We start from the raw sequence: 16,002 nt of genomic DNA, 5'->3' as shown, positions 1-16,002 counted from the left end.
TTTGTGCCTATTTGTCCTTTGTAAATGCTTTCCCACTCAGCCCATGTGAAAGATGAGTGAGAGAGAGGAAGCTGTGGCTTGCTGGATCATTCCTGAATGGCTGCTTCTGTGGAGTGACCCCTAATAACCCTGTGTGCTGTGGCAACTCCATACACACATATATAGGAAAAAACAAAACTCCAAATGACAGAAGAAAGATAACAGCCCAGTATTTGGTTCTGTTGATTTCCTGCAATTGTGAGCAGTTGCATAGCAGCTGGGCTTTTATGACGGGGCCTGCTCTGTTCGTGTGCTTGAAGGAAATGGCTGTGCTAGAGGAGTTCCAAGCCAGGAGCAAAAGGATGACTGGCCAAATCATTCTGGGTGATGAACCAGAAACAAGCAAGCTCCTGTCATCTGTCGTCCTGACCTTCTGTGTCTTTTTTGCAAACATCCCAATGACTAGGATGAGAAGTGAGATAGTGTTATGGGATGATAAGTCGTCTGACCTGCAGTTAAACACCCACAGTTGGCCCATGCCAGGTGACTTGGGCTTGTGGGGCTAACGCTAAGGGCCTGTTTAATTACAGTGTAGATGTTTGGGCTTGGGATGCAGCCTGAGCTTTGGGACCTTCCCACCTCACAGGGTTTCTAAGTGCAGACATACCCAAAACTGCTCTTTAAAGCCAGGCAGTCAACTCATGCTCGCTTTGACACCCACACATTCAGTTGGACCCCAGTTACCCTCAGAAACCTTTTCATCATCTGCATTTGGAAAGCAAGCAGGTGCAACTCCATCTGTCTGGGAAATGGACTGTGTTCTGAACCATCTTCAGCACTGCTTTGCTGGCCAGGATGGGCAGGGTAAACCTTTATAAAATAGTGATTGGGGGAAACAACATTCTCATGACATTTAAAAAAAATAAATTGTGTCCTACCCATGGTCGCTGGCACAGCCATGCTGTCAAGAACACTTTCAGTGTAGCTGAAAATGCTTTCGGACCAGGGCTATAATTTCCCGGTGTGGAAAGAGATACAGAACCCTGGCTGCAGCAAAGAACTTGTAAACTTCTAGCATTTTTACCACCATGTCAGTTAACACTGCTGTTTTAATAGGCACAGTGGAAAAAATCAGACTCCATCAGAGTTGTGTCTACACTACAACTCCTACTAGTGTGGTTTATTTACAATGTAAGCTCTTCAGGTCAGTGACTCTATCTTACTCTGTTTGTACTCTGCTTAGGACAGTACAGCCCGACTTTTGGTAGGAGGCTCTTAGCATTAGCATAATACAAGTAATGATTAAGGCTGAACTGGTGCTGCTGGTGGGAATTTTATTCTTCTTAGTCCATGGTCCCGTAGCAAATCTTGCTCAACACAGTGCTGAAACATAACTGGAGCTTTAATATCTGCATCCTGGAAAAAGACAACAATAGGAAAACTGGTAACAACTCTTAAAAAGGCTTAGAAAGAGAGTCAGGAAAAACTGGTATAAGCAGATCAAACAGAGTCTTGTATTTATACTGATATAATGAGAATATATTCCAGTATCTATTCAACCTAGGCATTTATTTCTGAAAATCTTGGTGTACTACTGAGAAGTCTAACAGTTTCTCAGTTGGGGTTTCTCTAGTAACTCTCACTCTGTGCAGAGCTTTCCTTAATTGGGTTCTATGAGCAACCTCCTATGACTTATTTTTATAGTCCCATTCCTATCTGGGTGAATACCTGCATCTCCCAGGTGCAGGTTCTGTAAGAAAGGGTGCAAACAGCCACCTCCAGGCTTATATAATCAATACTAGATGTAGAGGGCAAGCCTGCTTTCTAAGGTAAAAATCTTGGAAAAACTCCCAAATCTCTTCCTAAACTACCAAACCAATTGTCTTCCCTCCCCTATTACTTCAACAAGGGCAACAAAGTCTGTCTACTCTGCTTTTTTCTCTAGGTTACACACACTCTCACTCCAAACCCTTTCTTTGTCCCAGTCCTGTGCCCTCTCCTTCCGTCAAGATCAGGGGTAGACAAGCTGGTAAATACGACTGTTCCCACCTAAATAATGCAGAATAATTAATTATAACCCTTTGTTCAGCTCTGGTTTGTTACAATATTACCAACTCTTCATTTTGGTCCATCAGTAAATTATGGACAAGGCAAACAGATTCAGATAAGACCAGGTCTGAAATCAATATTTCAGCTCACAATTTCCATGATAATAAGCCTGTTAGTAATGTTGCTTGATTAGGGTGTGCTGTGGAATAAACAATACTGGTTGCACCATGTGTGTCTTGAAGGCTGCCACTCATAATCATGTTGTCCGTATTCAGCTTGGCCAGACTGCTACCTGGTGATTCTGTCCATGATGAAAAATGGTGAAAGACATGCCCTCCAGTTACCTGTAGTGAATCTTTCATCCAGCAGATTATTGTTTTAGTCAGCACAAGGAATCCTGGGACACTGAAATACTGTGTAAAAAAGAGAATCTTGCCAGTCTAGGCAGTCTTTGTTATTGCTGTGATGTCAGTTTAGAGGAAGTTCTGCTATTGCTAAATGATACTTAGAACTTTTCATCCATAGGTCTCAAAGTGATTTATTAAAGAGAGTATTTTTGCGCCTTTTGGCTCAAAAACATTAGCCATTATTCTGGGCCATGATGGGATTCTTCCATTAGGTGGAGAAATGGATGATACAAGTCAGGGATTTCTTTGATGCAATCCTGTTTGTTTACAAAGAATGTACAAAGTCCCGTTTCCATGAACACAGCAGGAACAAACAACAGCAGGACAAATTCCTTGCTTGCAATTTTCAAGCCTGCTTTCTGGCCAGTCCTGGGCCTCAAGGAGCTCTATCTCTTCTCCCTCTCAGGGCCATGCTCAAGACTGTATTTCTGGCTTTCTCATGCTTTCTGGTTACAAACACACAGCTTTAATCAATCAATGCCCCATCCACTGAATTTACAACCAGTCTTCAGAGAAACCCCCCAGCTTCCATAGCTTAGCTTCTTCTCAGTCTGGCAATCTTGAGTGGTGGCTTCTGTTGTCTAAGCTGTGTTACTCCATAAAGGATCTTAATTGCTTCTTAAAGATAATAAAATACCGAATATATCAGCAGAGCTCAAAGCACATAACAAGAAAAGTCAATATCATTATCTCCATTTTACAGATGGGAAAACTGAAGCACAGAGCAGTGACATGACTGGCACCAGGTCACCCAGGAACAGAACCGAGGTCTCAAAAGTCCCAGTGCTGTATCCACTAGGCCAAACTGCCTCCTCCTGTTTTGCCTGAATGAAGGATGGCTAATACACCCTGTGATGGCTTACCCCCCACCTTCGGGGTGCTACCTGATGTACTGGGGTACCACTGAGTCTGCCCATTCCACCAGCCTGGGCTCCCTTACACTGCCCCGCTGAGCCAGGCCCTCAAGGCTTCTCTAGCACACACACACGTAGGGACACACCCAGCTGCAGAAAGACACAGAAACTGAAATCAGTACTGCATGGGAAGGCTTTCAGCTAAGGAATTGCCCCGCACTCGAGTGCGCACACCCTCTGGAGTGTAAACCCAAAATTATATTGTCTTGCACTGCACAGAAAACTGTACAGTGTAAGCTCATGAAATTCGCTCCCTCCCTCAATGTGGAGGAAGATAGGCACAACTTTTTCCCAGTTATGGATTCCCAAACTGGGCTTAGAGAAAACAAGAACAAGTGTATTAACTACACAAGATAGATTTTAAGTCATTATAAGGGATAGCAAACAGATCAAAGCAGATTACTGAGCCAATAAAACAAATCACGCAAACTCAGCTTAATAAAGCAACTGGTTACAAGTAATAATTTCTCACCGTAAATCTTGTTTTAGGCAGATTGCAGAGATTCGTGAAAGCAAACTGCTCTCTCTTGCAGCTTAAAACTCCAGGTATTTCTCTTACAGGCCAGACACCTTTTCCAGCCTGAATTCAGTCCTTTCCTCCCCTTTGTCTTTGTTTCTTAGATGTTTTCAGCCATCATCCTGGACGGGGATTCAGTGAAGAAAGAACCAAGATTAACTCACTTCCCTGTCTTAAATAGGATTTACATATGGCGAGTATCCTTTGTTTCCCAGTTTGATTCCCACTCCCTATTAGTGGAAAAATACTAGTAGTCCAAGATGAAATCCAGTACCAGATAACATGATCACATGACCCTGCAGTGTCAAAGCAGCCATGAGACAAGGTTGTTTGCAGCATCCCAGGAAACTACTTATGAAGGTGGGAGATTAGCATCTTCAAAGTCCTATTGTTCTTCCTAATGGCCCATCCACGCTGATTGCATTCTGTCTGGTGGGCATTCCCCAGTTGTAAACGCACTTGTAATTGTTACATAGTCAATATTCCTAACTTCAGATACAGAAATGATACAGGCATACAAATAGGATAATCCGTAAATTATAACCTTTCCGATGATTCCTCACATGACCCATCTTGCATAAAACACATCTTAGGTATGCCATATTCATATCATAACAATATCTCTATGAAGAATATGGGCGTAGTGTCACACGCCCATCAATTTTAATGAAGTCTGCGATTGCCTATAGATCAAAGACTTGCTTGACGGCAGCCGTTAGCACTTTGCAGTGTCACAGTATTGTCTCTGTATTACAGAGAGGGAAACTGCAGAACTGAGGTCAGTGATTTGGTCAAGGTTCCACTGACAGTGGTAGAACTGGGATTAGAACTCATGTTTTAAATCCTAATCCACTAGCCACTAGATCATTCTGCTTCTCTGATACTAATGTCACAGTATCCTTATTGTTATTGCATTTGTTGGGAGGCTGTATTTGGTGCTTATGCAAGAGAGGGACTACTAGCAGTCTGCAATGTGGGATGGCGTGGGCAGGTGCTAATCAAGCTACACACGCACACACACAACTGAAACAAAATCTGTGTAGATCCACTGGTAGCATATAGATCATTCCCTCCAAGATTCCCTCTTTCCCTTCTCACCCCCATCTCCAACCAATCACTTAACCCTTGTGCCATGTACTACAAAGCTCCTGAAAGAATTTGAGGCAAATGTTAGCTCCCTCTAGGTCATTGTGGAAGCAAGGTTCTGGTAAGGCCCCCATCACCATAATACTGAGCACCTCACAAACATTAACTTCTTCTCCCAACACCCTACAGGTCCCTGGTCCTTGGAGATGTCCTACTGCATAGAGAGCTGGGAGAAAGGAATGGCCACGCTGTTTGCAGAGGCATAGTTAAGGGGTTCTTCTACACTTGGGAAAAATGCTTATGGGACCAGTTACAGGAAAACAAAGGCATGCCAGCCTGGGCCACTAGCAAAACTGAAATGCTGTTAGCTGCTTTGATTACTAATCAAGTATTAACTGTTGAATATGGACCCAAACCATATTTAGAGCCAACCACGTCACTCACTTAGTTACAAACTTAGCTAAAGTTCTAGTGTACACATAGATTTAAGCTAGACATTAGGAAACAGGTTCTGTAGTTGTTTTAACAGTAAGACCACTGCTCAGTGGCTCTATCTTGTAAATTACTTTGGGATCCTTGGGTTGAAAGGTACTTTATGAATATGAGATGATTATTTCACAGCTGTAAAAGGAGAGACCATCCTTTAAGTGTTTTCGTTTCCCAAAGAAAACGGTTTCTAACATACCTCCCCATCCCTCAGACCGCTCTTGTGTGCGCGGACACAAGGTCAGATTTAGCAGATAGAATTTGAGCCACTGACTGTGTATGAGATAAAACTTAATCCTTGGAAATGCCCTGGGTTCAGGAAGCAGGAAGTCAGTGTTACTATTTTAAAGTGCTGTAGGGAACCAGTAAGTGTCAGGCATGTGCTGCATGCAGGTTTGCTGCATGTTTGAAAATAGAAATGTTTGTTCTTTTCCCCCCTTTCCCTTCATCTGAAGCTTTGGATTCCAGGATATAAATGTTTTACCCAAGACTGTGTTCATATATACATATAAATCTCAATTGTCAGTGTCAGTCATCAAACATGGATGCTCCCTTTTCTACTGTTCTGCCCTCCCAACTGAAGTGCAGCTGTGTAATTCTTTCAAATGCTAAATAACTGACTGAGCCTCAGCAGTCAGAGAGAATTTTTTATTATTATTACTAGTGAATTCAGCTCTTGCACCGCCTATTTGACAATCCTGGGGACGGAATTTTCTCTTTATCCACACAACAGATACAGCATGGACAGTTGACCACAGCAATACAACTTCCCCTGCACCCCTCCCACTGCTAGGGTGCCTTGTGCTCTAGGGAGTAAGAAGCAGATGGCCCACTCAATCTCGGGACTCTCTGCTGGCATTGCCATCTAGAGCAGGGATCTCAAACACAAATCACAATGAGGGCCACATTAGGACTAGTACATTGCCCCGAGGGCCGCATCACTGACACCTTTTCAAATAAAGATGCAAAAGCCCCGCCCTGCCCCCACTCCATCCCTTCCATGAGGCCCCGCCCCTGACCCACCCCCATTCCAACTCCTTCCCCAAAGTCCCGCCCCTGCCCTGCCTCTTCTCTGCCTCCTCCCCTAAGTGTGTGGCTCCCCGCTCCTCCCCCCTCCAGCTGTTTGGCAGCGGGAAGTGCCTGGAGGTTGGCAGACGAGCAGGGACGCGGCGCCCTGGAGGGAGGGGGGACAGCGGGTGGGGGAGCTTGGCGGCTGCAGGAAATAACTTCAGGGCGGGGGACGGAGTGGGGAGCTTGGCGGGCCGCAGGAAATAACCCTGCAAGCCGCGTGTTTGAGACCCCTGGCCTAAACTTACTTTAATAGCAGACATTGGGAGAATCTGCTAATGCAGCAGCCAGAAGGGAGCAATGAACCTCATATCTATAGCTGATTAGAATCAGAGAGGAGGTGGATATTAAGCTCTTTGTGAATATGAGCTAAGTCCAAAGTCCCTGCAAAAAGGCATCCTGCATTCTTCATTTGCCTTGATAAAATATAACCTGTTTGGATCAGCTGTTTTAATGCAAGAATTGTAACATCTGTCATCCATGTTTATCTCCTTTTCCCCTTCTTGGAGTGGCTGCACAGAGACCTCCTTCCCCCCTGAATTACTTGGCATTTTCTTTTGCTTCCACCTCTGTTAGGAACAGGAGCAGCAGCTTTTGTAGTCATCAGCACTTCCTTGTCCCCATGCCCTGCAAGGGTCTTGTCTACTGTAGCAATATTAAGACCCGTAATTCAGCACCTGTGCTCCACTGATAATAGTAACAGCTGAAGCTGTAGTGCAGACTTGGTGCAGCTTTTAAAACCTGTTTGTGCAGACATGCTTAGAGCAGAGCTGGATGACATAGTGGTAAAAACCCCTGAGCCAGGGTGGGGGCACACCAGGATGGGGGAAGGGGGAGCGGAGTTGGTCCCCAGAGTGAGGGGCCAGGGCACAGTTGGGGACGGGGGTCAGTCACCCTGGAGCAAGGGGCCGGGGCACAGCAGGGCGGGAGATAGGGGTCAGTCACCCTGGAGTGAGGGGCCGGACCACAGCGGGGTGGGGGTGGGGGTGGGGGTAGGGTTGTCCCCAGAGCGAGGGGCTGGGGCAGGGGCACAGTAGGGTGGGGGCGGGGGCACAAAGGATTCACCGCTCCCAGGCGGTGGCAGCACTGGTACCTATCTCTCTGCCAGAGAGGCTGGAGCTGGGTCCGGGAGCGAGTCACTCACTTCTCTCCCTCAGCAGATGAGCAGAGAGCAGCTCTTCCAGGCTCCAGCAGCAGCTGCTGTTCTTCCTGCCCTCTCAGCCTGGAGCCTGATTGCAGTTGCTCCAGTACTGGTGATTGGAAACTGTCTGGTCCCCTTTTCTACTGGACTTTCCGGTCGAAAAATGGACACCTGGCAACCCTAGGCCTGCCTAGGTTACCATCAGGGCCTTTAGGTCAGCTAGACATGTGTCTCTCTAAATGCTTTGTTCCCAAGCACAGTGGATTCACGGGCTAGTCTGAGCGGGAGAATTGTGGAATTCTGTCCCAGGAGAGGTAAAGGCATGATGCTTGACACCTGAAGGGGTGTCCTCAGAGAACCCAGGAAGGAGACAGAGGTGCAGCTAGCCCTGTAACCCTGACAGCTTCCACCTGTGTTGAATTACAGGTCCCACTCTTGCCAGTGTAGATGCAGCAGAGAGAAAGATACCTATCACTAATTAATGTCCACCCTGAGGTACAACTGATGCCATGCTAAGACAGCACCATAGAAATGAGAGGATAGGAGGGCTTTGCTTTGCTTTTTCTCTTCTTCTGTCAGTCCCTATCAGTCATGTTCCCTCAGAGCAGCTTTCTGCCCCCACACAGTGTGAAAGCCCCAGGAAGGCTTTTGCTCGGTGACAGGTTGCAGATGCTGCACTCATAGGAGGCCCTGGTTGGGAAAGACACTCACAGGTCAATGGAGAGTATCCTCCTCTTCCTCCAAACTGCCTGTAGGATCACTGCAAAGCGAGGACAGATCGGAATGCCATTCAGTCCTGGGCTCAGCCATCCAGATTTCCAGACTGATCAGGTCTTTTAAGCTGTAACTTATGTGTCTGCAGGGAGCAGCAGTGGACAGTTGACTCTTCTTCCATCAAGGCCCATTTATGTATTTTTCTTTCTTCTTGGCTCAGAGGAAAGAGAGGATTGTGCCAGCACAGAGTGCTGCCTGCTGCCTAGACCTCTGCTGCTGTCTGAATCCCCAGGGAGAACCCCAGAGTAAGGCTCCTGGCTAGAGGGAGCTAGGGCAGATGATCTCTGCTATTCTGCTATCCCTCGACCTGTGCAAAGAGAGAGAGGTGATTCCCAGTTATGGCTGGGGGAGGGGCATATGCGGGGCTTCTCCCTTCCCAAAGGGCACAGCCCCTGCCCACTCTACTTCTGCTCCCACCCTTCTTCCCTCTGGGCACTTTCTCTGTCCTTCTGCCTTCCTGCCAGGACTGCTCCCCTGCCTCTAGTCAGAGTTTCTTCTGATCCTGCATCCATCCCCCCTGCCCTTACAAAACCTGCTACCACCACAACACAAAGATAAAAACACCCAGTGCTCACACTGTCACGTCCCCTGGTGGGACTGCACTGGGGCTAGGTCAACAATGAGAAAAGTGCTAGTGTAGACAAGGCCTTAGCATAATAGCCCATTGGGAGCTTGAGTTCTCTTGCCATCACTCACCTGGGACCAGTCTAAGCCATACCTGAGACGAGTCTGTTGTCAGCAGCTGTCTTTGTGATTGCAAACTGTTGTGGGTGTCTCATTTAGTGGATTGGACTGCTGGAAATATTCTAGACCAAATTAGTCACCACAAAGCAGCATACATTTGATTTGAAGGATGAAGTCAGTTGTTTGAGAGTTGGGTGCAAGTAACTTGACAGTGTTTGTAACTGGGCTACGTGAGCCCCAGTTGTATGGCATAACCCGAGTGGAAAGTGTTAGGTAACTTAGATTGTAAATTCTTTGGCCAGGGATTGGGCCTTACCTATATTCTGTAAATTGCAGTGTACATTTACAGTTCAATATAAATGTTTTTGCAATAATCGTGAAAATTTCATTGTTACATTGGTCTTAATGTACCACCTTCTGGCCAGTTTATAGAAATGCACTGAGTTGATCTACAGAACAAACTGAATACTGTGCACTCTAGGTAAATATGAGAGCCTGTGAACTGATCACTCACATTGCAAGATTTATAAAGAGAAACTAATAACTAGCCAGATTAACAGACAGACAGTTCTGCAAAGCTGTACACCTGAGATGGAGTTCTAGTGCATGCAGGAGTCTTGATGGAGAAAAGAGGGAAAGCTGCTTTGGAATAGTTGGTGTCACTTACAGGTCCAAAAGAAATCACACTATTATTATTATTATTATTTATTATTATTATACAATCTTGTCCCTGTTGTGGCACTTGACTTGGATACTTATGCTTGAGAGAGAAATTCTACCAGTACTTCAACCACTAGTTAATGTGCTAGCTACAGAAATCACTGGGTGAAAATCTGTGATGTGTGTTCATAATGTTTCCTTATGGCCTGAAAATCTAGGAATCTTTTAAAAGCATTAACCACTTTGTCCCTGAACTGGGTGAACTATGGGCTTGTGTACATGGTGAATTAGTGTGCACCAGAGGGATATAAATTCTACTGTGAACTCAATGCCCCATCTGCCCCATGTGGACCCTGCTGGTGCGCACTAAAAGCTCTCCAGTGTGTGTTTTAATGTAGTACTGTTTGAAATTGGACTACATTAATACACAACTAGGAAGCTTTCAGTGCATGCCACCAGGGTCCATATAGGTCAGTTAGTGGGTGACACGCTAGTGCATGCTAGAATTTACATCTCTTCGGTGCGGACTAATGCACTAGAAGACAAGTCCCCAGTCTCATTTGGAATATGTAACTAAAATAGTAAATTGGATTAAAGGGTTTATTTGAAACTCTCCTTGCCATGTATCTTGATCTTTTGCTGCAGTCTCAGACAGACTGTTCTGCAGAATTATATTTCAAAGTAGTTTGTGTGTCTTTGCTGCATCATTTGCATTGGTTGATTAGTCATTGACCAAGAAGTTATTTATTTTAATTTGGTGGGTTTGGGTTTTTTTTGGCTTGGTTGGATGTTTCTGTTTCACTATAATCCATTTTGAGAACATTAGTGAAACTTCCATACATTTGTACAAAAAGCATTATGAAATGTATTTGGAAAGTAAATTTGCTAAATATAAAAATCTCTTTTAGGTCTAGTTTGCTGGATTTTGTATCTTATAAATGACATTTTTGTAAGGCCAGTAAGGACCTCATCTGACCTCTTGCATAGCAAAGGCCATAGAGCTTTGTCTATTTCCTGCATCCAGCCCATTACCCTTATGCCCAGAGCATGCTCCCAGCAGCAACTTGAGATGAGGATCAACATGGGAGCAAGGTGAATATCATGGTTTATGGGTTATTGAGATGTTACTTTGTGCCCTCTATGGCTATTGCTGCATTTGGGGTTCTTTATCATGGCCCAAGGCGTACTGTCTCAATAAGCACAACATAATGCAAATATTCATCATTATTAAACTTAGATGTGCAGGAAAACTGTAAATTACAAAACCAGCTTTGCGTTCTGAAACCTTTTCTTTAACCATGGAAATATTCACTGGGTTGTAATCAAACTGTATTCTGCTCATTCACAAACCTTTGATTTTGTTAAATCAGTATCCCCAGCAGAACACAGACAAAACACAAGCACCAGAAAGGAAGAGGAGGAGGAAAAGGAAAGAATCTCTGTTACTATCAGATGTGGGTGGTTGGTTGGTTGTAATGTTGTTTCAGGCCTGCAGCTGTGACAACTCCGTAGGGCAGTCTGATGTTCGTCTACTGAAGATAAGGTCAAGCTGTAATTCTGAATCAGAGATGAGGTCTAGTTGTTGGGAAGCAATTCACTTCTCTTTTCTGGTACCTACATGTGTCAGGTAAGAAGACCAAGACCCAATTTGGGACTGGCTAGAGTATGTTGGGAAAATCAAACAAACACCATGGCCTGCATTCTATAGGCTTTGACACCTATTAGACCTGAATGTTTGAGCAGACAGAGAAAAAGAACAAAGAAGTAGCTCTATGCTTTGCATGACTGAGTCAAAGTGACTTCCATCTGAACCTGAGTCTCTCTGCAATCTAAAGAATACTCCACATCAGGAAGATTATTTTAGACATGTACTATACATTATTATTTCTATAAATGTTCTGGCTGCCTATTCCATAGGTAAGAGAGAAAAGATAGGTGAGATAATATCTTTCACTGGACCAACTTCTGTTGGTGAGAGAGAGATAAGCTTTTGAGCCACACGGAGCTCTTCTTCAGGTCAGTAGCTGTGATGCTCGGAATATGGGGGATATATGATAAGAGGTCTATAAAATTATGAGTGGTATAGAGAAAGTAAATAAGGAAGTATTATTTACTCCTCATGATATAAGAACAAGGGGCCACCAAATGAAATTAATGGGTAGCAGGTTTAACACAAACACAAGAAAGTATTTTTTCACTCAACACACTGTCAACCTCTGGAATGCCTTGCCAGAGGGTGTTGTGAAGGCCAATACTATAATGGGGTTCAAAAGGGAGCTAGACAGATTCATGGAAGATAGGTCTATCAATGGCTATTGGCCAGGATGGGCAGGAATGGTGTCCCTAGCCTCTGTTTGCCAGAAGCTGGGGTTGGGTGACAGGGCATGGATCACTTGATGATAACCTGTCTGTTCATTCCCTTTGGGACACCTGCCATTGGCCACTGTCAGAGGACAGGATACTGGGCTTGATGGACCTTTGGTCTGACCCATTATGGCCGTTCTTATGTTGTTATGTAATACCTTTCCTAGACCTGAAGCTAAACTGTTCTAAATTGGGTGCCCAATTTAAGGTACCTACATTAGTGGCCTGGTTAAGCACAGTGGAGTTTCATACCAAACCTGCAGCAATTTTAATCTGAAATACTGAAGAGTCCATTCCCTACACTGGGCTAATTATTACTTAAGCAAAGTTCCAATACATGGATTAATGTGAATTAATCATGACAATTCTCGATAGAAGTAAAATAGCCTAAATGGCTTTTCCAGATTAACATCAGCCCTGTTTCAAATACAGATGAATTTCATTTGCATTCAGTGAATTGAGCACTAACTTCCACAAGGATTGCTTCATTTCATTTTAATAGTAGACTCTAAACTGGAGACCAAATACAATTAAGCTTTGGGTCAACATCCCATTGCTAGATTGCAGCAGCTCTAAAACCCCAGGAATAGCAAATCCTGTATCCATATGACTATTTTATAAGGGGCAATTCTGCCCCAACCCTTACATGGCTTCAGAAGTTCCCTGACACACCAGAACTGGTGTGGTTCCACTATACAGGACAGGGCATGTGGGTGGGACAGCATTTCAGATGCTGCAGAGATGCCCCGCCAATCATTTACCCAGAGTAGAAGTTCTAGGTCTGCTCCAACTCCAAAGCTACAATAGTTGTCACAGAACAGATCTGCTGCTGCTCCGTGGCTCTCCTGTTGTGACAATGCTGACCTCACCTACTTCTAGGAGAGAAACTGTAAGAGATTTAAGGCCTATTGATTGTCACCCAGGAGTTTTGGTGAATGGCTTAAAACCACTTAGCCAATCCATGCGGGAAACCTGGTTTGAATTTTGTTTTGGGAACTAGATTTGTGTTGAAATGTTCCTAGACTGTTTAAGAAATGATATGTTTCAAAACTGTAAAGGCATAACATATACTGAGATTTTTCAAGGTTGACTTGTTTTTAAATAACATTGAGTTAAAAGACTATGGAAACAGGACTGTCAACTGCACAGTAGCTTTCCATGAACTTATAAAAAACCCACAGGACTCTGAAGCGTGGGTTGTGGCTTTTGCTGACTTTGTTGGCACCTTGACCAGTGATGTCAATGAGAATAGAGGGAGCTCTGTTTCTCAGGGAGTTGGGTCCTCTGTACAACATTAATTGCTTGCAACCCACAGGTTAGGCACTTCTGGCACTAAACTGTGTTGCCTCCATTTGGAAGTTTACAGAACTTCCAGCTCACCTACTGGAGTGAATAACTGGGCACTCTCACTGATCATCTTAGTACATGGGACTTTGATCTGAAAAAGGTTACCCTGGGAAATAACCATCTACATGCAGCACATGAAAAGATAATCCCTGTCAGAAAATATCATAATGCCCTATATAAATCCATGGTGCATCCACGCTTTTAATACTGTGTCCACTTCTGGTTGCCCCATCTCAGAAATGATATAGTGGAACTGAAAGAGGTTCAGAGAAGGGCAACAAAGATGATCATGGATATGGAACAGCTTCCATATGAGGAGAGACTAAAGATTAGGACTCTTCTGCTTAGAAAAGAGACGATAAAGGAGGGATATAATAGAGATCTATAAAATCATGAATGGTGTGGAAAAAAATGAATTGAGAAGTGTTATGTACCCTTTTCCACAATACAAAAGCCAGAGATCACCCAGTGAAATTAATAGGCAGCAGGTTTAATACAAAGAAGAGGATGCACTTTTTCCACACAATACCCAATTGACCTGTGGAACTCATTACCATGAGATGTGATTGACAAAAGTATAACAGGGTTCAAAAAAGAACTAGATAAGTTCATGGAGGATAGGTCTATCTATAGCTATTAGCCAAGATGGTCAGGGATGTCAACCCCATGCTCAGAGCGACCCTAAACCTCTTGACTGCCAGAAGCTGGGAGGGGAAGACAGGCATGGTTCATTACAACTGCCCTATTCTGTACACTCTCACTGAAGCTCTGATACTGGCCACTGTCAGCCTGACACAAGTATGAAAATTCTTATGTTCTTAGGCCAAACTCAGACAAATGCCCAACAATGTAATGATAGATTTCACCCCGCTCCTCTTTATCTGTGCTTTTTCCCTCTCCTGTCATTGCTTATGGGTAAATAGAAGCTGTCATCATTGTAACTGGCTTCCTCAATACTGAGTTGATTCACTAAGGCCAGATTTACACTATATGATTTTTTCTCACTGTAATGTCAGTTAAGCGTGTGATTTTGTTTGTTTTACAACATTTCTATACTGTCAAATTGCCCAAGAGTGGACATACTTATACCAGCAAAAACAAAAAAAAAAGTGTTTTTCCCAGTGTAGCTTATTTTGTTTCAGGAACTGGCATATAACTATACCAGGAAACCTTTTCTACTTTAGACTAAGCCTAAGTGATCTCCAAACCCAGCACCAATGTTCAAGGCATCCGTGAGAAGCATATATTGCCATCCAAGTTTTCCAAAGCAGTCTATAGTTCCCTTGTGTATGGTACTGGCACTTAAGTTGTTTGTTATATGCAATGAAAATCCAAGCTTTTACATTGAGTCAATTTTTCAGAGCAATAATCCTATTCAGAACACTCTTCACTTCAAGTGATTTAATGCCTTCAAGAGCTTCTTCCTACCTATGTGACACTAGTGCTACCAAATCCGTGAAGAGCCGTGAAGGCATCAATTCCTCAAGCTCCTGCGAGGCAGCTATTTTTCCAAGGTAGAGGTAACGTGACACTCGGTGGCTTCTAAAAGAAGAGAGTTCAGGCCCCCAAAAAATTAAATAGAGAAAAATTATAAATGAAGCAATAAAGCAAATCAATGACTCCATTCCCATGTAGTGAATTATAAGAGGCTTGGGGGACACAGCGAGATGTTCCATTTGCCATCTGCTTTATTGTTTAGTACAGTGCTTAGTTTATAATGCTGAAATGTGAAACCTTTTGCTGCTGCTATTTGCTGACCTTGTAGAGTCAGTGCAACAGTAAGAAACTCGTGGAAGGTGCAGTAATACAGCAAGGGCCCTCTACCTGGACATTTAATAGCACAGTAGAGGCTTTCCCCTAGACTGCCCAGATTTTTAGTGGCATGGCAAGGATGTTCTACCTGGATGTATCTGGCAATATTTGGCAACTGGGCTGGAGCTATGGCAGGATGCCTTCTGGCAAGGGAATTTAAGCAGTTAAAAGACATTTTAATTTTGGCTAAAGATACACCTATAAAAGTAATTTGCTTTGCAGAAACAAAGCACATTAAGCAAGAGAGACAAAGGGGCTTGATTACTTTATTTTGACTGCTTTTTGTTTTCTTTAGTGCAGAACTAACCCTTCTCATTTTGGATTTATTCTCTGTCAGGTCTTCTGCTCTCTGTCAGCAAGTCTTGATATATTTTGTGCAGTGGAAATATTAACGTGCTTAAATCAAATCCAACTATTCCTGCAGGGTGGTTAAGTGCTGTTCTTATCTGTTCAGCGAATAGGATACTCTTTTAGCCACACCTCTCAAAGTGTCACTGTATTGATGGGTCTCTCTCATTTTCAATTTAGAAATGCTGATGTTTTGTAACTTGGAGTGAAAAAAATCCCTTTGTGTTTAAAAAAATGGTCACACTGATTCATAAATTAATCTAAATCAGAAATGGAGACAATCCCATTCAGTCCCAACTACCCCATCCTTTGGCCTGTTCAAGGTTGTTCTCACAATATATTGGTCTAATGACTCTAGTCTAATTG

General features: G+C 43.7%; 1 protein-coding gene and 1 long non-coding RNA gene across 5 annotated transcripts in view; one reads left to right on the top strand and one right to left on the bottom strand.

Moving 5' to 3' along the window:
• Positions 1-16,002, top strand: part of STON2 (stonin 2) — a 115,033-nt gene that overhangs the window by 77,165 nt on the left and 21,866 nt on the right. Inside the window, exon 1 of one of the 4 annotated variants that reach the window (XM_037900798.2) lies at positions 4,084-4,226. The exons of the other annotated variants lie outside the window; for them this stretch is intronic. Coding sequence (XP_037756726.1) covers positions 4,157-4,226 — 70 coding nt within the window. The 5' untranslated portion in view covers positions 4,084-4,156. Of the gene's footprint in view, positions 1-4,083; positions 4,227-16,002 lie in introns of those variants that run through there. 4 annotated transcript variants of the gene reach the window in all.
• Positions 212-8,828, bottom strand: LOC119566450. The gene is made up of 3 exons (XR_005225574.1): positions 8,359-8,828; positions 3,822-3,988; positions 212-3,053 (listed from the first exon to the last, which is right to left on the bottom strand). It is a non-coding gene; the product is annotated as an uncharacterized LOC119566450 (long non-coding RNA).

Source organism: Chelonia mydas, chromosome 6 (assembly GCF_015237465.2).
Source record: "Chelonia mydas isolate rCheMyd1 chromosome 6, rCheMyd1.pri.v2, whole genome shotgun sequence".
NCBI lineage: Eukaryota > Metazoa > Chordata > Testudines > Cheloniidae > Chelonia > Chelonia mydas.
Note: the sequence above shows the minus strand (reverse complement) of the source record. Positions and strands in the feature narration are given on the sequence as shown.